The following is a 22,180-nucleotide window of genomic DNA, read 5'->3' as shown; positions in this document are numbered from 1 at the left end:
GTCTACACTGAGGATACTGGTGGAGAAACACTGACCTCAGGTGGTGTTTCTGTGACATTGCAAATATTTTAGTTTTAACAGTGGCATTAATGTTCGTTTATCACAACTCGAGAGGGTTTTCCCTTATTCTGGCTGATTGGTTTAAAGTTGGGTGGAGCAATGGTGGAATCACATAAGGTCACCAAATTTCAAGAGCTATTAATTAAGATAAAGGTCTAATTTCTCCCCCTCCAAACTGATGCATCAAGACCAAATTATATAGCCTACCGAGCTCTTGTTTCATGTGTGACTAGTAAAGTTCTATAATTGTGGGTGATCCATGTTCTCACTCAGGCTACTCATACATACAGTTTGTAATTTTTGTTTATTTTAATTAAAACTTGTCACCTTCTATGACTTATGTGTTTTGCATGTAAAATACTGTTCTGCAAAGTAAATGTGGAGGAGGAAAAGCTGCATTTCCCATTTCAAATAGAACTAAATCATGCTTAAGTGTGGTACTCCAATATATGCCTTTCGTATTCGTATTCACACACAGCACACACTGATCATGCGTTTTTGAGAGTACACTTTTGTGAGTATGACCAGAACGTGGCAGCAGAGACTGAAAATCATGCACAATAACTGGGAGATCCAAGAGCTGCAGGGTGGGATTTTAATAAAGTAAGATACAAGAAAAGAAAGCATGTTTTATCTTTGAGAGCTGCAGCCAAAGTGTTTCCATCTGGATGTTGCCTGAATAATTGCACATCGCCAAACATTATCCCTTTTGAACTAAAGACAGAGTATCTAAAATGTTGATATTCAATGCATTTTAATTTCTGATTATATTATAAATGTTAAGTAATTTCTATTACACAATGACATCTTAAAAGTGATATCTCTCTGAGTGCTCTCTGGAAATCAGTAAGTTCTCATTAGGAAGGGATTGAAATCGCTGGGACAGATCATATGTTGATGTGACAGGATCACTGCCCATTGCACATGGAGCTAATCAGGATCACATTATTGACAAGTGCAATACAATGAATCTAGAACCAATTGTCTTGGTGACACAGGCCAATATAGTAGTTTTCAACCTTTTAAAGCCTAGAACTGTTCTTACAGATTTACATCCGAGAACCAGAAAAGTGAAGGATTTTTTCTCAGTTCGTCTTTCTCAGCCCTAATGTATGTTTTTCAGGGAATTTGCAACATATCTTTTGAACTTCTCTTCATTGATGTCTAATTCATTTGGGTTTTGATGCTATAAATAGAATGATACTACAGCCAGATGGACCCTAGATTTTTATAGCTCAGTTAGAAACATATGTCCTGCTCTTGTGGACATTCCTACATTGGAAGCGAATGGTGTTGGTGTGCTCTCTCTTATAATGTGTAAACCTACAATAATTAGTAAGTTAAAGGAGAAAAAGGTTGAGGTTGGGGAACTTTTGATCTATATTCCTATGTTCCTTTTTCCACTAATTTCTGTTTTATAATGAACAGGGCTAGACTATTACAGCAGAATATTATCACATGTTACAAGGTCAAGTAAATCGTTGGTTTCATTGCCAGCCAGCAAAGGCTCTTTAATCCTGCAAGGATTGCACAAGGACAATGACCCATTTCATAGGTGATTTGTGTTCCCCTATAAGAATAACTGTCATTTCCAGAGTTGCCAGCCCATCTGCTTGTCATTCAGCAAAAATGACAGATGCCAACAGCTTGCTAATTACATAATCGAGAGGATACACAACAGATGCAGTCGCATTTTGTGCTGGTTTGGTTTACAGCTTTTCTCCACATTCTAAAATAAAAGATAAGTTATTTCATTGTGGCAGTCTTTTTGCTGTTTGGATATTGAGTTTTAGTTTTAGTTTTCATGATCAGAGGCAGAAGGAGATACTCATAACACAATCACCCTTTTTCTTCCTTCATTCAGTGTTTCCAATTGTTGCAGTTGCAATCAACCCTGCTGACACTTCACCAAGTCCCACCATTAAAGAAAGTGATTCACTTACGCTATAACGTGCAACGCAGGTCCTTTGTGTTGTGTTTTAATCATTTGGATAAACACAACACTTCTAAGAAACATGTATTGGGAAACAGGAAATTGCATCTGTGATTGGTAGAGATGCCAGCCGATGAATCAATGATCTGTCCAAAGGCGGAGGCAATTTACGAAGACAATGAAGGTGTTTTATCTCTTGGGCCTGAAAATGCAGGACATAAAGCTGGTATCTATCTCCTGCTGATCTCTTTTTCAACTTGTGTCACAGCTAAAGTGCACACTCTTTGTCAGGACTGGATGATTAACGACAACATTCACCACACCGCCATCTCCACTTTTATTTTCTACAGTTGCATTGGAGATTTTTATTGGTATTTAGAGAGGAAGTTAGATTCATACATCCTGTTTATTAGGCTAATATTACCCTATTAACAGGACATAAACACGTCCAGCTCTGTCTTTCTTTTATTAACTAGTAACCCCTTACACAACATCTACTAGGAAAGCCACCTAAAATACATTTACATTCACAGTATAAGAGTCACGTAATTGTCTAATTGTTTTTTTGTATTCATATCTCTGGCCTTACAACAAGACAAATCACATGATAATTTTGTTTCTGTTGTCATTAAACTGATAAGAGAAATGTCACTATTAGTATGAACCTCTATTTTGTGAGATAAAACAAGTTGAACACAACTCCCATTGTAAGTGAGCATCTAACAGTGCAGACACAGTCCAGTAAAACATATATAGTATCGTGCCCATTGTAACAGCACTTTAACATAAACAACTATGTAAATTGGGAACGTACTCATAGTCCCTCGACGTGTAGTCTTAGCTTAGTTTCTTTACTCACGCCAGGAGGCATCTACTCTTCAAGCTAAGGACAATATATAATGACTAAAAACTGCTTTTGGCGGACCAAACAGGTGCAAACAAAGCCGATTATTTCACACATGTATTCCATTTGGCCCAAGCAGACAACCGTCTGGCGCCTCGCTGGATAGGATTTTCGAGTTAATTATAAAAGCTCATTGTGTGTGTGTTGTGCGTGATCCCCAGAGTTGTGTTTTGAGATGCACACAAAACCTCAGGGACACCTCTAATCAAAACACACAGACTGCAAACCACCTAATCCTCTGAATTCATAATGATGAGGTGCATTATGAGGCTGTGCTCCTCAGTGATACAGATAATTTGTTGATTAAAATGACTCTACCAATGATATGACCGTATGGAAAACAGAAAATGAGTAAAGTCATTAAAAAAAATCTCATAGTTTCATATGAAAATGTACCCTAACTACTAAACATAGAGTAGGGAGTCATTCGATATTTTTTGCTCATTTCTCATCTATTAAAGTTGAACTCAGACACAGTAACAAGAGCTTGAAGGGATCTCAGTGCTTTCTCAATTTTAGCAACCTCACAAATGTGTCCATTTGTGTGTAGGACTGAATTGAAACCAACAAATGAGCTGACTCCATTATAGGCTCTATTTCAGAGCTGTTGTCCTCAGAAGCCTGGATGTTCATATGTTTCTATGTTTGTATCTCTGTTTATGTAACCCTCCTAATGTACAGCTTGTGTATTTTACTGTACATGTGTGTTTTATTTTCTTGAGACAATGTAACAAACATTCATTATTTCCAGTCAAAGAATTTTTATTTATAGTGATACAACATGTATCCCTGATTGTTTGTGCTACTGAGCACTGTTGGCCAACCTTTTTGGAATTGTGATGCAAGCACTACTTGAGACCCATCGTGATGTGTCTATGAGGGGTGGGAACTCCAGGCAAAAAGTGACGTTTATTCGAAAAGTTGTAGAGAGAAAACTCTCCTGTATTTCACAAAAAAGCTTTCTTTAGAAAAATACATATTCACATTTTTGTGTAGCGGAAATTCATATTTTCTTAAGATTTTAAGCGTGGTTTGGCAAAGCATCATCTAATGTCAACAAAAGTTAACTTTATCATAAAAATTACACGGTAGTGATGGTATCCAATACTGCATAACAGTTTGTCTTGTATCATATAGTATGGTATCATATTGCATAATACCAGACATTGCATTGCATTGTCATAGGCTTATGTTGTTTTATCTTTTATCATCCTGTCTCCCATCATATTTTACATGTATCCCTGTATCAGATAGGAAGCAAATTAGTCTAAAAAGATAATTGCTTACACTTTTGTAAAACTGGGCCAATAACAGAATTGAGAAGACGTGTTGTTCCCAATGTAGCTTTTAAGTAGGTTACCCTGATTTTTCTTTCAGCATCCGTGCTGGCCGTGATATTCTGTGATGTTTTTGAGATATAAATTACTTATTAATTCCCACAAAGCCAACATATACATTTCAGTTAGTAAAGTCAGACTTGCTGAGGAATGACTAGAACATGAAAGAAACATTAGAAAATGAACACAGTGATAGCAGCTCAGAGGGCGTCTATAAAAAGACGCCTTCTCCATTTCCCAGCTCCTCCTGACTAGATTACAGCCTCCAGCAAATCTACCTCTCATGAGGAGCTTTAGCTGCTTATGAGCATGTTGCCATGACAAATTAGTAAAATAGTTTCCCTTTCCTAAAATGGGATGTCTGCAAATTAGCTTGAATCACAAAAATGGTCATGTATAACAACATCATTTTCAGAACTATAATAATATTGTGATAACCTTTAGCAGGGTGCTATGCAATAACCAAACAACAAAATGAGGCATCAGCTTAAAATATCTGCACACTTTATGAAACAATGTTACTATTCAGAACGACATCCGTTTATTCTGAGCAACACTAGACGCTCGACCTACAAAAGGTTGTCACTTACTCAAAAAATTTAAATCATGTTGGCATTCAAAAATAAAATCAGCCAGTGAATTATTGCTAAGTGGCATGTCCTTTTATCATTGCATAACTGAAGAGATCTAAGACATTGTGTCAATGTGAATAATTATCAGTTGTAATCTCTTATGATGATCATCATCACATATTGTGTCTCAAAGAAGCAAGTTTTAAAAGTGTCCGTTTACAGATTTCTCTTAGTCAATGAACAACTTTACAGTATATTACAGTATATACACAACACTGTGAGCACATTAGAGTAAACCATATGTAAAACAGAAATAATGCAATGATAAGTGCATTGTGCAGTAAAAACAAATATTTGAATAGAAAAAGTCCGTTTCATTTAGGAACTTTTGTAGATATAAATGAAAAACAAAAATTTAAAATCCTAATCTCCAGAATTTGTATCTACCTCACATCTTTAGAACTATGAACAGCATTTCTTGATTGCTTCCAGCACACAGACTTACAGCATGGTCATGATGATGATTAGCATAGACCTGCCATCTCCGGAAGAATCTGAATCTTCAAGTGAATTGAAAAAATATTTTGAACACCCAGACTGAACTGGGCCATTTTAAAAATAACAGTGATTCTGCATGAAAGCAGTGGAAATAAATGTTCTGTTACTGTGGGGAAATTAGCAATTTGTTGAGAAAAATGACTATCGTTTGATAACTGTGCCAAAAAGAAATTGGAAAGGAATGATTCAGTCAATTGATATCGTCAAAAACAGAGATACAAATAAGGTCAATACTGCCACTACAAACACACAGAGCTCCCTTAATATTGAATAGTACAATTGTGGCATGCTGCACATTATTATAATCTTAACTGTGTAAGTGTAAGTGTGAAATTGCCATCTCATGAACCCCCAGGGAACAGTGACAGTGAGGTGCGCTGGGAAGAGGAGGGGTTGTTTAGGACCATGAGGAGCACAGTCAGTGTGGAGTGAGGCGAGCATGGGAGAAGAGTAGTGGAGCGTCGTCTTCTGGAGCTGCGCGCCAATCCCGGTGATGCTGCTGCTCAAGTGTTGCATGCTGAAGAGTCCCGACGCTCTGTGAGAGAGCATTCAAGGATGATAGGATGAAGGTTGGCAACGAGGGGAAATAAAGATGAAGATAAGAGTGGTAATTATGAAGAAGAGACATCACTGTAATGTTCATTTTCAGGGAGCTGTAATGTTTTCTAAGAAGTGAGTTACAGGCTGAGCTGTCAGCATATAGCTACCTAAAATCACTTTGTGGTATTTGATTTTTTTTTGTATCTCACACTAAATCCATGTTCATCAAATTAATCCATTTTTATACATTCATTTGTAAATTAATGTTTGTAGATCATGTGTGTGTGGGGGGGGGGGGGGGGGGGGGGGGGGATTTTGGAACATGTTTGACTTCAGCAGCTATTTTTGCACCTCTCTTTAAAACATGTTGCCCTGTTGACAGAGCCGTGGCACAGCTGATGTTACATCTGCAGCCTTGCATGAGGAAAGCAGCAGCTGCAATTTATTGCGTCGCCTCTGATTTGAAAGCTGACATTTTCATAGCAGGGATTGTTTGATAAAAGAAATGCAGCTCTTTTCCTGAAACTGAATTTATAAATCAAGTGCTCTGACTCGATGTCGTTTTCAATGCTCTTTCTTTGAACTTAACGTCTTCAATGTGTCTTTCCAGTACCAAGGGGTTAGTGGCATCATCATCGTCACCGTGGTTACCAGTTTTATGTTGGTGTACAACAGCAGCTCTGGTGACCGATCATCTTCCTCATCGACATTGTCAGTAGCATCGCCCCACCGTTTAGATGCTGCTCTTCCATCCACAAAGAAGCCAGGGAGGCCGCAGAGACTCCCAACACCACCACTGGAGGGGTACACGGGTGTCATGGATCAAAAGGTAAACATGCACACTCTGTGCTATGTGAAGTGATCTGCCTCCTAATGCAATTTCATATACAATGATGGTGTTGCAACTGGGCCTTCCTTTGAAGCATTACATTATGTACCACCACCACCACAGAGACATACAGAAGGTAAATCCTTAGCTTGGTTGTGTTCCAGATAAAAACATTGGCCGTGTTTGGGGTGAGGCATCTGGTTCTTTTCAGTGGGGACCGCATGGCGAGGTGAGTGGGATTTGGGGGAGTAGCACATTGGCCGGTGAGAAGTGGCTTTTAAATGTATTGGAGGGAGTACCTGGAGGCCAGCAATATAAGTGACAAGGACAGCAGCATAATGTGACTTTTTCGTAATAAACCGAGGATAGAAACTACAGAAAAGGGAGCAGTATAGTCAGAGTTTTTGCATTGTCTGACATGTGCCTCGGACAAATTAAACTTGACACACTGATTCAGTCACTGCATTACAAATAGTGGCTAACATGACAGTAGTGCCCCTACTCTCATGAATTTGAATTCACCCAATGCATTTGGACATGTGTGTGACATATTTGTGTCGAGCTCTCAGCCCTTTAAAAGAACACTGATTGCTTTGGCACTTTTGCACATATGTAATACAATCTGCCCCTAATCTGTATTCTGGTGTCATCCAGGTGAAGCCGAGAGAAGAGCATACGAATAGGGTTCAGGTATGCACTGAAAAGGTTTTTCCAAGCTTTGGGTGCTGCCCTGGTTTCAGGGAGCACTAAAAAATCCTCTTCTTTGTGTTTGACTTGTGTCCTAAGTCCTCCTCACAGCTGAATCTGATATCCAGGATTTTTTTATTTTATTTTGGGCAATACAATGATTATTGGCAAATGTTTCACATTTCATTTTTTACTCTGATAGCCCAATAGAAGTTGTGGATTGTTACACAATTAATGTCCTGTTAATGAGGAAAAAGCTTCCAAATGAAATAGGAGTTTATTACAGGTTTCTTTCCCCCTGTAAGTCTACAATAGTATCGGCTCATCTCTTAATTTGTAAAGTCAAAAGCTGCTCTTGCTGCGGTAGTACTATCTCTACATTGTCACTGTGCTTTCATGATTCATAATTAATTTGCCAACCATGAAATATTTAGTGCCCGTAGCACTTAAAGCAGGATGGATTTCTTCTAGAATAACTACTCAGCACCGTAATCTTTTGGTCATATAAGCACCAGAGTCAGTGTTATTGCAAAGGCCTGTCATTCAGACCCAGCACAGTCTTACAGACAGCTCATTCAGATAGATAGATCATTCAGACGGCATCATATCTGCCATCAGTGAGAAAAGATATGCAGCAAGTCAGAGCAGAGTGGAAAGTGCATTGCATTGCTCAGGCAGCACTGGGCAGGAGAGCATTTGGGGGGTGAAAAAAGTATTATTTGAAGTTCACCTTTCAGTGATTAATGATCAATAATACAAGAGTGTGTGAGCAAAGGTTTGATCAGGCTGAGGCTCCCTGGAAGTCTTGATACTAAGTTCAGGGTTCCTCTGAGGTGTTCCTCTGAGCCCTCATCAGATCCCTTTAAAGTCAATGAAAAATATTTTACAGGGGCTCTTAAGAGAAATGAGAGTTTGGAGTTTTTTGCGGTGTTTGTGTGTGGGCACTACATTATTCACAATCTTTCCTGACCATCCACCTCCTCTGGGCTGACAGCTGATTCACGATGGATCCACACTGCGACATTTCCACACCGCTTAGTGTCACTCAGCCCCCACCTCCCATGGGGGCTTCCAGTTCTTTCCGCTGCTGTGGCTGCAATCTCCGACAGAGTCTGAGAATGACTAACCACAGCGGAATTGCTTTGGATCTGTGGAGTGGGTGGAACAGTCTGCACTGCTTCCTTCAGGGTCACCTGAGGTCTGCTCTTGCTGGGAGGAATATTTGCTTTATGACACACACATACACACACACACACACACACACACACACACACACACACACACACACACACACACACACACACACACACACACACACACACACACACACACACACACACACACACAACAAGGGATGGTTGTAAATGTGAAGGGAGCTCTGCTGGACCTTGTTAATGGCCTGCATTACCTGAAGTGCATGTCTTGTTTGCTGTGATTTCACCAAGGTGGGTGATGGTCTGTGGCTTCTTTGCTCATTTTACGTTTCACCCAAGAGTTTGCAGAACACCCAGCGCACATTAATGACCCATCACCAACTTTTGGCATTTCTTCAGTCACTGTGGCGCTAAAAAGATTATGGGAAAAAGCGAAGCAGCAGTGTTGAAACCCAAAGATCTAAAAATCCAACTTCAAACTTATAGTACACAATTGTGTGGGATATTTTGACATGCTAAAAGTTTCAATGTCTGCAGGTTGGTGGGAGATGTCCTTCTGTAGTATGTTTTACCTTTTTCTTTGACAAGCTACAGTAATTAGAGCTGCAGAGTTACACATGCACACGTACATAGACGCACACATGCACACACACATACACACACACACACACCTCCATTCTTCTGCTTTGCTCCTCTCTCTCTCTTTGATGTTTTGCCGATTCCAGTTAAAGAGATCTTGGCCTTTGAACAAGTGTCAGGAGAATCCATCTACATTGGCCTATATAAGTGTTAATTACCAAGCCTGTATGAGAGCCTGAACGTGGATTGTGTGCCCGTTTACGATGTACCTACTTAATATTGGCAATACCTCTCTGTGTTCTCACAGCCTTAGATTTAGTCAGTCTTGGAGAAATAGGTGTCATTAGAAAGTCAACTATGCAAAAAAGAAAGTCTCCCATCCACGCTGACCTCTTTCTATGGAAGCTGTGTTAGACAATAGGTATGATAATGCACAGCTTAAAGGATGAGGTTGGAGGATATGCAAATTTTAATTACACACAAGCAGGGGAGCCCTCCTGGGAAAACAATGCATATTATCAGGTGCCATCCTCAGACTGACATAGCCCAGTTTATAGTCATGCTTAAATGAAGGTCCTAACTGCATTTGTTACAGTTGTACTGTAACATGTCAACTGTGTCCACTTAATGACATCCACTCCATGGGTCATTGCATTGAAACCTGGTATTTACTGTATGTAAAATGCTTACCATTTCCAAATGTGGCCTGGTTGATCTGATCATGTTCCTGGAACTGTGTTGGTGCATGCATTCACACATCTTTCCGGTCATGGAAAGAACATCATTTTGATTCTCCCCATCCATCCTGCATACAAGGCTATGCAATCTCGGGTTGTAATCTGAGATGCAGCCACCCCTTTCTCTCTGTCTGATGTTGACTGCATTGATTATCCCGCCTCTAATCCCCCAAATTGAAACAGAGGAAGTTTAGAATTGCGGTGTCAACTGTCAGAAGGATTTCGGTGTAATGAATTGGTTTCTGAGAAAAGAAAGCTGCTTTGATCATCAACGCTCAGCCACACACAACAGGCATAGGCGCCAATTTATGTTTCCCTTCGTGGGTTCTCACAGCCGCAAAAAAATATTGTCAAAAAATGTTTGCATTTTTGAAGGTTAGGAAATTGACAGCGGCCTACACAAACACACACGCCTATTAACTCTTTCAACTCAGGACAGGGCCACTTATCACAAATACAGATAGGCTTGGAGATGAAAAGTTTAATTGATAAGTAACCACAATCAACTTTGTGGGGAATTAAGAATCAATGCCACCTATCTGGAAGCAAATCGACATAACCAATCACACACCAGTTAGCACCAACTGCAATGCTTAATTTTAAATTAATAGCCTAGTCTGGCACATGTAGGTGCTCAGTATTTTCACCCACGGTGTCGGCGCCTATAAAAACAAGTGCCACTTAATTTACCTCTGCTCTCAGTTAGGTCATTAGCCTAATTCTGTACACTTGAGAAAGGATACAGTTGCAGTTATGACAAATGATTTGTGCAAATGTAAGCAAACACAGCCAAGTCTTCATGTTTGCACACCACTGCTCGGATAAGTGGTTTGATATTAAAGGATGAGGTTAGAGACATTCCATATTTTTCTTATTATTCAGTTTTCCATATTGCATTGAATTTGTCTCTTTGGTTTTTCAGTTAGATTTTTTTGTGTGTTACTTTGTGGACATATTGCACCATCATTGCAGGTGAAGGGTCCCACATCAGTCATTTTTGCATCTATAAAATTTGAAGCAATGCAAATTGTGGGATTGTTGGCAGAAAGTTTCATATTGGGCTTAGGATTTCGAGAATCCTGACATTCAATGAATAGTGCACTATATTGTAAATTTCATGGGATTTGTTGACAGTAAGACAACGATTGAATGACACCAGCCTTATCCAGGGTTAACAATGACAATTTTGTATTTTTTGCCCTTTACTTATGACGCCTCTCTGACCTCTTAATTGCTCATCTAAATCTTCTTTTACTGTATGTGTGTGTACTCTCTACCCTTCTTAAACTGAGATGGATGTTGACGGAGGCTGGTGGATTGGAGGCTCTGGTGTAACATTTGGGGCTGACGGATGGGGTTTGCTCTGAAAGCAATCATGATCCTGGGTTGCCCTGGGAAGTGTATCAACAGGATCATACTGATGAGTCTGTGTGGGCGGTAATTGACTGGGACTGGTACTGGAGCCATAGCCTACTCCTAACTGTTTCTTCTTCCAATGCTCTAAAGGCCACACCCCTCTCTCTTTCTCTCTCTCTCTCAATACTCTGTTGAATTTATATGCCAACAAAGTATATCAATATACACAAACATTTATGGAAAAAGCCCACCACCACCACCATAGTACACAAAACGTCTTCCCTCTGAAAATATTTTGTTTTCAGAGAAGATATCTTTATGAATATGAATGTGCTCTGGGCCTTAGAATGAAATCTGGAATGATAAACTTTCCCTTACCAATTCTTATGTATCCTTCTCATATCTATATTGCAACAATTTGTCCACTGCAGAATTGCTTTGCCTACTTTACAGTAGGTTGCAGAAGATGGCTTAATGTTTGGTTAATTTATTAATATTTCCCCTTTATTATTCTATGATATAAATATGACTTCGCTAATTGCTTTCTTATTCATAGAAAATATGAGATATATGGCGTGAGAGCCTAAACAGTGGATGCACGAAAAGTAAATAGAGAATCGTTACTTATAATTGTCAAAACCATCGTTAAACTAGATTACAAAAATACAGATTGCACAATAATGCCCTGCACTCACACAAACCAAGTGCAGCAAACCTAACAATCTACTACTGTAGAACCACACCAGTTAACGTTTACAAACTATTTAAATGTATTTTCAATAAATTACCTCCCAGGCATCACAGCAGAGTTAATGGCCTTGTAAAGTTAAAACAGGAGGTCTTAGCTTATCAGGTCATGCATTAATGATCAAGGTAGACATCCCTCTGTACACGTGATAAAGTGCAGACTGAGTGTGTGTGTGTGTGTGTGTGGGTGGGTGTGTGCGTGTGTGTGAGGGAGTCATCGAGTGTTCAAGTCCTAGTTTGTTCACAAGGACCTCTGTGTTAAGTCAAGGTTGATTACGAGTAAAAAAAACTACTCAATACTATATATACTAACGCATTCATTTATTCATTGAACAGTCCGTGGGTTGCATATTCAACTGCCTGCCGTTTGAAATATTCTCCGTCTGATTCTGAAAGGCTCTCTCACTGGGACACGGTATATAAGTGGCTATTTCCTAGTATCATCCAGCTGTCAGAAGCACAGGGAGATGGCACTGGAGATTCAGCATCACTGTCAAGGACACTTTTAGTATTTCACCGATGCTTTAAATAACGACATTGTCCATGCAACCTTCAACTGCCTTTTACAAGTTTAACTTATGCCTGGACTTAAAAAAAAAAAGAGTTGTAATTGTTTGGACTGTGCTCTATCTGTTGTTGTATGTAGAGGAAACAGCTAAAGGGACAAAAGGGACTGGGACCCCGCCCCCACCACTACCCAGCTAAGGCTGGGAGGGTGTTTGTGCAGTGAAACGTATAATTTGCTCCAGCCACCCTGTTATTGAGGGAGGAGGTCTGCATGCAGTGAGTGCAAACCTCCACTCTAACAATGTTTTGTTTTGGGCATTGTGTTGGGGATTGAAAATATCTGTTTCTCGTGTGTGTGTGTGTGTGTGTGTGTGTGTGTGTGTATGTGTGTGTGTGTGTAGATGGGATTACAACTGGTTTTGGGTCTTGACACTTTTCAGACAGTTGCAGACTCTTGCCAAAGAAATGAGATTGCATTGTGAGTCAGAATTACATATCTGTGTCGACATCTAACTCCCCGCAGAGATTTAAGGACATCCACAGACAGATAACACCCATACACACATATAGATGCATCACACATACACACACCCTAGGTGATCATCCAGTGTTTGGGGTCACTGATAGTGGGAGAGTATTATAAATATAGCAGTGGGAGTAGCACAGCCTGGGGCACTAGTAATATCACCTGTATGCACTTACCCACACACACACACACACACACACACACACACACACACACACACACACACACACACACACACACACACACACACACACACACACACACACACACACACCTGCATACCTCAGAACCTGAGGGAGTGTGAAGCTCTGAGCACAGTTCAGAATGCCAATGTAGCTCTCTATTAAGCTGGAGAATAATTCATGTGAAGAGTGTGTGGGTCTTTGCTTTCGGATCACTCAATCCAATCTCGCCTTTTTCAAATTTAAAAAACCTAGTTTGACACAAGACACAAAAAATGTCCTGGTCAATATAATGCAAACCAACACAAAAACCCTGCAATGCATACTACCTTGACAAAGCTTATGTGTTCCTGCATTCCTTGTTTTATCAAGGATGACATTGCTCTGAGGTTCTGTTCGACTGAATAAATATATATGCCCTATGTGAATTCACGGTGTTCTTACAAATTCAAAGTACTGCACAGAACAGCCTCTGCTCTACTGTCAACCGGGAGTGCGTTTGAATAATAGGATAAATGACAGAAAAGCCCATTACCAGTAGCTGCTTGACACTGTGTGCCTGTTACATTTTATGCAGGTCCTGTGTGGCTGCTGCAGATGACAGCATGATTATGGTTTTAAAAAGCAGGATATGAACTTTAAGTTGGGTTTTCTGTGTGTGTTTGTGTGTGTGTGTGTGTGTGTGTGTGTGTGTGTGTGTGTGTGTGTGTGTGTGTGTGTGTGTGTGTGTGTGTGTGTGTGTGTGTGTGTGTGTGTGTGTGTGTGTGTGTGTGTGTGTGTGTGTGTGTGTGTGTAATGGTAACTACAGTACGCAATGTACAGTAAATGTAGATTTAAAAAGCCTGAAATTAAATTCCAGAGTTTTGGTTACATTATCCAAGATGCTTTATGTCCAGCTTGCATGTCCTCATGTGCTGTTGTACAGAGTTTGTTGAACTAGGGCTGTGCAATTATTTAAAGTTTTAATGGCAATTTTGATTTTGGCACCAAGCAATCAAAAAAACAATGCAATTGAGAAAAACAATTACTTTGCACATTACAAATCCAATCTCGTTTTGTCCTGTGTTCTGAATGAAAATAAAAGTTCTAATGGTGAAAGTATTAAGGGGAAGCTCACAGTTCAAAGTGTTTTCACTGTTGATTTGATTAACTGTTTCTCTGTTTTTTTAATTCAACAATTGCAACACCTTTCTAAAAGTCAATTATTAATTGTGTTAAATAATAGCGATTTCAGTGTTGACCACAATAATCATGATTGTGATTTTTCCCATAATTGAGCAGCACTGAGATGAACTCTTTCTGGGGTCATTGTTTTTTTCTTCCTTTGCAAGTAGACTTGATCTTAATACAGGGTGCAGATTTATCCCTTCTGTCTGTGCTACTTTATCTTTTTGCTTCCAGCAATGCTAGCGGGTGGCTCTACACATGGCAATGTCAGACTTTTACTTTAGCTCAACTATGAGGCTGACATTTTAGTGAAATGTCTCAGCTTATCTCATTTTTTATGGAGTTTATGTTCCCCTCGGGATGAATTATAACTCCCCCAACTTTTTTTTAATGCTAGCAGGTCAAATGTTTCATTTGTCCAATAGGGTTTAGTTTATGGCTAAATACTTGCCAAATCAAACACTGTACCTGCTAAACATCAGTCTGTAAGCTTTGTCATTGAGCATGTTAGCATGTAGTCTTGTCGTAGTCTTGTTCAGACACGCTCAAATTTTTATTTCCTCCAAAAATAGTTACATACTTTAATCTCGTAAAGTTTAGTAGAGGCAAAACAACAGAAGTGATTCCGTAGAGCAGTGAGCTTCAACTACGGGGTCCTTAGAGTCGAGGGCCTCCAAAATTGTTGTTTTGAACGTCTTTTTCAAAAATGAAAAAGTCTTAACATAAATCCAACATATTATTATTAGCAAATGTAAATCCCCAGTGCTTAATGGCCCATAGGCAGTGTAGTCACTAAGGCCATCCACAGATACAGAATCCTGAGGATTCACTGTGCCACATGTATGTTTAAAAGTAAAACATGATTTATAAAATCACGCCAACAATTAGTAGGCTATTTTAATAGCTTAGTATTCTATGCAAAAAGGTATGTATAAATCCCCTTAACGTTATTGTAGGCCAGGTTTATAATGCAACTTCATTTTATACAATATATGTAGTAGGGGGTCCTTGCTCGCACCTCTTTCAGTTAAGGGGCCCTTGGCTTCTGTAGAGAAGTGTAACAGCTTAACATGACTACTATGAATTGAAAATGATCTTCAATATTCTCTAAATGAAAATTCTAATCATTTCTGACCTTTAACCTTGGGCCTCCACAGCCTATGAAGATGCACTGCAGGACTTGTGCACTGGTGACCAGCTCTGGCCAGCTAACTGGGAGCAAAAGAGGTGAAGAAATCGACCGCTCTGAGTGCGTAATCCGAATGAATGACGCTCCGAGCATAAACCACCAGCAGGACGTTGGCCGATGCACAAACCTGCGTGTTGTAGCTCACTCCAGCCTGCAGAGGGTGTTGCGGAACCGGCAGGAGCTGCTCAACGCAAGCCAAGACACAGTGTTCATCTTCTGGGGACCCAGCAGCTGCATGAGACGGGATGGAAAAGGCCACGTTTACAACAACCTCAGGCTGTTGAACCAGCTTTTGCCCAAACTTAAAGTCTACGTCATTTCTCGAATCAAAATGCTGAAGTTTGATGAACTATTCAAAAAGGAAACAGGGATTGATAGGTAAGCGTCCTGTCTCTGTGAGGTTTGTTTTCCAGACCTTGTGTGTGTGTGTGTGTGTGTGAGAAGAAAAAACAACTTGAGCCATTTGAAATGAAATTTGCAGCAAAATATAGCAAAACAATGAGTCAGAAGGTTGGTCTAAACACTCACGCAGCATTTTTAATAGGTTTTAGATTTGTCTGGTATCTCTGAAAGGATTTTAAGGGATTTAAATCATGCCAAAGTCATAGTTGACCCCAAAATGCCAGGAGATTATTGCAAAGAATTTTCTAATGTAGTGGTGTAGCGTTGCATGTTGCAAGACCTTTACAGAAGTAAAAGCTCAACAACCGGAATTAAACTTCTCTTCAATGATATTTTAGGTACCTCCCTTGTCATTACAATCAGGAAGCAATATGGCGAGTAAGCAAAAATCCATATCTTGGAGTGAGAACTGACACATTTTGACTAATGAAAACCCTAAAATAAGAACACAGATAAATTGCACATGACAAACACAAATGTGTTGTATCTGAACTTGATTTTGATTGCCAGTGGCTGGATGTTGCATTCTAACATGCTCTGCCTGCCCTCATCCTGCTGCTCTGCTTGGCTGTGTTTTTTTCCTGACAGTATTTAGCTTCTTTACACCCTGACAATTGGGAAAATCTCACTTTTTGAGTTTTTTTTAACAATAATATGAGTTCCCAAAGCCTGCATATGGTCCCCCAGTGACTAGAAATGGCATAGGTCATAAGGGGCAAGGTTACCTCCCCTTTCTCTCATTTGTCCACCCAGAGAATTTGGCCCATCCATGAGAGAGAGACATCATGGCTTTCAAACGAACAAAGAAGCAGTTGGCGGTGTGGGACCGGCTCTAGTCTGTAATTCTGCACCAAGGCTGAATTTTGGGAAAGAGACTTCAGATATGGTATTAGGGGACCACTTAGGTCTATATAAAAGCATCCAAATAGCACCATGTCATGGGACCTTTAAATGTGCCTTGTCACACATTTTATTACTTGTGAAAATGTCTGAAGTTCTACCATGGACTGTAACGTTTTTTGTAGAAAAAATGCCTTGGTTACCTCGTTTCAAGCCATTCTAGCGCGGTAGGCTATAATAATAAAGCCTGCAGGAAGAGTCAGCTCAATTTGTGCCAGTTGTCATCAATATTCAACAAACTAAGCTGCTTGACTCTGATTGGCTAACAGTCAGCTAATGAGAGCCTGGCTATCAGCACCTTTTACCCAGTTCAACTGGGTGAACTTATGAATAGTAATGAGCTCAGGAAACATGACATCTGATCTGCTTTTGTAATTGGCCTGATCTCTCCGCTTATTTCATTATAGTGACTAGAGCTGACAGAGGAGGTAACAGTTCATTTTCACATTCACAACATACCACAAACACAAACACATATGAACCTAAGATATTTCAAAAACTGCAATGTTTTGTGTGGCAGGGCACCTTTAAACACGTACCTAAATGTCACCCTAGACCCTGTTCTCCTGAATCTTAACTAAGAGAAGCACTATGTGTATGTAAATTTATAAAAGGAAGTTATGATTAGTTTGGATCAAACAGAACAAATATCATCAACATAAATTAAATGAAGATAGCATACCAATCAAGATTTTGATCTAGTGAGATCACCCTGCATTGTTGTCTTGCTGTTGCAGACCGCTATTTCCCCACTGTGGGACAAAGATTTTTTTATTTTATTTTATCTTATCTTAAATATGCACAATTTTAATGCTGAATATGAAACAGATGCAAGTTTCACATGATAGTCACATGTCTCTTTTCATATTACTGGTATGTGGTGAAGGTGTCATTACTGTAGAAAAATGGCTGACAGAATGTGAGCAGAGCTAACAGATAAAGACATTTTGAACTCATTTGCATGTGAACAGTAAGCCAACAGGAAGATAAGAAGAAAATTGCATTTGAATGGAGAATCCAATCACTTCTTCCTTCATGCAAGCATAGTCAGTGTCAGAGTAAATGTCTTGCTCATGATATTTCCTTTATTGTTGTGCACAAGGCATAAAAAACAAGAACATCTTTCTTCATTCTGTCTTTCTGCTTCATCTGTGTTTATCTCTGGAGAGATGACTGATCAGATAAAATCTAGAATTATTCACATCTTTAATCCTGTCTCATTTGATCATTGAGTCTTTTGGAAGGAGTCTGTACTCACTATATGAGTGTGAATTTACTAACTATGACGATTTTCTCTCGTCTTCCAGGAAGAGTTCCAACTCCTGGCTGAGTACTGGCTGGTTTACCATGGCCATAGCTGTGGAGCTGTGTGACAGGATCGACGTGTATGGCATGGTACCACCTGATTTCTGCAGGTAGACTATTCTTTTTATCCAGAAATGTAGCTTTCCCTTTATTTCTGTGTTTGGTCTCCACCAACAAGAGAAATGTCTGGCTCTAGCTGCTCCACTATGTCCACCAGCTAGTCACTACCAGTGTCTGTCTGCCATTTGGGGCTGGGCAGGTATGGTGTACAGTGTGTTTATCAGAGCGTTTTTGCTGAAAACAGCTGCTTACCATGTCTGAAAACAAAGCTGATGAGAGCTGAGAGACACTGAAGCAAACAAAACACAGAGCTGAAAGACAATACAAAGCTCCCCAAAGCAGAACGAAAATCCAGAGTTGTATGATTAATCTCTGTGGGTTCATTACCACCACAAACACCTTTCACATGCACAAAGACATTAAGATTAATTAGTTATATGTAAAAATGGTGATTAATGCAGCTTTAACTTTCTTATTCCAAAAGGGAAATGTGTCTTTTATCCAGGTGAAACATAAAATACAAAAGAAAAAACCTCCAGGCATTATCCTCCAAATATATTTGAGCAGATTACTGTACTCAAATCAATGTTGTGTTGTCTTATTGGTGCCTTCAAGTACACAGTGTTTAGCATGTTCCAAAGAAGAATGAGAGACTAAATGTTCAGAGTGCACAAGTTGAGATGTATCTTAAATTTGTTTTAAAGATGTTGGAGCCTATGAAGCTTCTTTTTATTATTATTTTATTGTCAATTATGTTTAACTTTAAAACACAGAAATCGCAAAATCACTAACCACCTTTTAAAAAGAAACAAGGCAATGTCCATTTTTTTGTCAGTGGCCTAGCAACAGTATTCAAATGACCACCTCAACGCCAAGAATACTGTGTTCTTGACTTTTCTGGTCAAAATCTATTTCATTTGAAGGCATATGATATAATATGTAACTTAATTTCATGTACTATTTTTAACAAATGGCAAAAAAGCAAGATTTTTACTTACTTACTTTTTTTTAGGTTACTAATTTATGTAAGAACATATGCCAGGAAAACAGAGAAGTAAGTAACCAAATACAAATAGTAGTAGGCTAAATAATTATTACCAAATAATACTCAAATCATACTATAACATATTGTATATATATATATATATATATATATATATATTTGAAAGACTCCAAAGTTTTAACATTACATGCGGAAACTGGACTATATCCTGTTTCATCTGTTCGATTATGGATCCAAAACACCATCAAAATTCCTTATCCTCAGGACTTCCTGTTTGAGCAAGTGGGCAAATGTACATTAGGCAGATGGGACGCTCCATTCTGTTGCAGCTCCGCTCTGGGATTTAGTGTGTACTGACAGCATGGGTGTGTTTCTACATAAAAACCTTGTCTAGTAGCCTACATCTGTAATGATGTCTATACAATGTAATGAACATCTAATGTTTAGTCCCTGCAGTGACAACTTCAAAGGGTCTTTTATTGCCTACGAGGCTCGTTAATGATTTCAGCACCAGTGGAAATTTTACATTTTCACAAACAAAATAACACATTTCATTGAATAGATTGCATAGTACAGCTGTGTAATATGGCTTCATGTTTACTGGAAATAATAATAAGAATAATTTAGCTAATACTGCTCTTACATGAACATAAACACATTCACAGAGAAATGCAGTCTTTTACTGAGTGCGGCGTGACCGTGAATATCTGAGGAATAAGATGGGGAATAATGAGCACAGCCCAGATTGTTCTGATCTTTCTGTTTTTCTTTGTTCCTTTTTTTCATTTCTCCCCCACTGTGACTCTCTTCCTCTCTCCACTCCCCCACCCTAATGTCAAAATTATCACCATTTTCCACTATTCCCTCACACTTTGATTTTCATGCCTTTTCACGCTTCACACCTCTCTCTTCATCTCTGCTCGACTTTCCCATGTAGATCCTCCTCTCATCCCTCTCTGCCTTATCATTACTATGAGCCCTCGGGGCCCGACGAGTGCTCCATGTATCTCTCCCACGAGAGGAGCCGACGAGGAAGCCACCACCGCTTCATCACGGAGAAGGCAGTGTTTGCAAACTGGGCTCGAACACTCAACATCCATTTTCACCAGCCAGACTGGAAGCCGGCTACTCTCGCTACCAGCATGAATAGCTCATCCACTCCAGTTCCAGCTGAATCCTGAGGTTCTCTCAAGAGACGGCCCCCAGAAGTGTGGAATATGTGAAGGGTTGTGGAGGGTTTCCAGCGTGCTCCCTCTCTCTGGACAATATGAATGTATGAGACAGCAGTAGGACAGAACAGAAGAGGCAACTGTTGTGTCTGTAAGCCCACTGCCTGAGCAGCTTGGCAAAATAAGATCATTGCATAAGAAAGAAGCCCCAACAATGTTTCGGAAGTGTAACTATAAAAGGATGAATTTCATTCTGAAATCAAAGCCATGGAGGCTGGTTCAAGTGTTAGTTTTTTTAAACTCTGTGTAGAGCGGCTTTAACAACACTCAAGCTGTCAGAGAGGAGACAAACAATGAGGCAGTACACCACTGCAATAACCGCAGTATGACTGATTCATTTCCATAAACTCAATACAGATTCAGTGAGGACACTCAGGTCATGTCCTCACTATTCTGGGTATTTGGCAGTTTTAATGAACCTGAGAAGGAGTTTACAACTTTACAATCACACACATTAAACAGTTTTTTTTTTTTCAAATCTGATTGTGATATTTTTAGTCCCTTTGTTCAAAATCTTCAACAATTGTAACCCTTTTCAATAATGCAACATTCATAATGCAAACAGCGATGACAACACAGAGAAAGAAAAGGGTGACAGTTAAAATATTTAGGTTTATAGTAAGTAGTAGTAGAATAGTTAATAGTAACATACAACCTATTCATACTGCTACTGTGTATGTCAATGACAGAACACAGCCATCCCGTTGCATAGGGCACTTATACACCAAACATATTGGAGTATAGTACAATAAATTCAAGGGTTAAGGTAAAACAATTACTTAACAAAACAAACAAGTAAAAACGGAGAGGTAGAAGTATTGCTTATGTTGTTGGCACCTCATAGAGGTTTCCTTAAAGACAGTTGAAGACCTGTGATGATCTATCATACACAGGCTTACTCCAAGCTAACAATGAAGCTAATACTATGGCATTCAAATGATAGGAAGTAATGCTACACCAAATATTGCCATAAATGGATTTCGGGGTCTGCTCTAATGGTATTTAAATCATCAATAACTTATTAATATTTGTTGTCTTTTGTCTATTAAATGTCAGAAAAAGCCCTTTACAAATTGTTAGTTCTATGTGAGGTTTTTACATGTCTTGTTTTGATCTGACAGTCAAAATCAAATTTATATACAGTATATATATGATGCTTTTAAATAGACCTATGTGGTCCCCTAATACCATATCTGAAGTCTCTTTCCCAAAATTCAGCTTTGGTGCAGAAGTCCAGCCACTAGAGCCAGTCCCTCAATGAGCTTTCCCTAGTATGTGTCATTTCTGAGTCTGTAGCTTTTGAGGAGGAGAGAGGGGGGGGTTAAGTGGATGCAGGGGGTGTGGCCTTGACCAATTGCCACTTTGCTAGTTTGAAAGCCATGATGTCTCTCTCTCATGAATGGGCCTAATTCTCTGGGTGGGGAAAACAGAGAAAGGGGAAGTAACCTTGCCCCTTATGACCTCATAAGGAGCAAGATTCTAGACTAGCGCATCTGAGCTTTAATTTTCTCAAAAGGCAGAGCAGGACACCCAGGGCTTGGTTTACATCTATCACCATTTCTAGCCACTGGGGGACCTTTAATAAATTACAGAAATACAGTGATTTTTTCAATTTTTTCAATTGATTTTCTGTCTATCAACTAGTCAATAATCGATTACTTGTTTAGTTTTGTTACAAATATATCAAAACACAAGTATGAATGTGCAGCAACGATTT

At 39.4% G+C, this 22,180-nt stretch overlaps 1 protein-coding gene across 1 annotated transcript; it reads left to right on the top strand.

The window, feature by feature from the left end:
- The first annotated feature begins 5,743 nt into the window (after positions 1-5,743).
- Positions 5,744-21,311, top strand: st6galnac5b (ST6 (alpha-N-acetyl-neuraminyl-2,3-beta-galactosyl-1,3)-N-acetylgalactosaminide alpha-2,6-sialyltransferase 5b). The gene is made up of 5 exons (XM_034882343.1): positions 5,744-5,971; positions 6,515-6,733; positions 15,533-15,942; positions 18,174-18,281; positions 20,172-21,311. Exons 1-5 carry the CDS (start codon positions 5,957-5,959, stop codon positions 20,413-20,415), a joined length of 996 nt encoding a protein of 331 aa, XP_034738234.1. The 5' UTR covers positions 5,744-5,956; the 3' UTR covers positions 20,416-21,311.
- Positions 21,312-22,180: the final 869 nt, after the last annotated feature.

The sequence above is a fragment of the Etheostoma cragini genome, chromosome 9 (assembly GCF_013103735.1).
Source record: "Etheostoma cragini isolate CJK2018 chromosome 9, CSU_Ecrag_1.0, whole genome shotgun sequence".
Classification (NCBI taxonomy): Eukaryota; Metazoa; Chordata; class Actinopteri; order Perciformes; family Percidae; genus Etheostoma; species Etheostoma cragini.
Note: the sequence above shows the minus strand (reverse complement) of the source record. Positions and strands in the feature narration are given on the sequence as shown.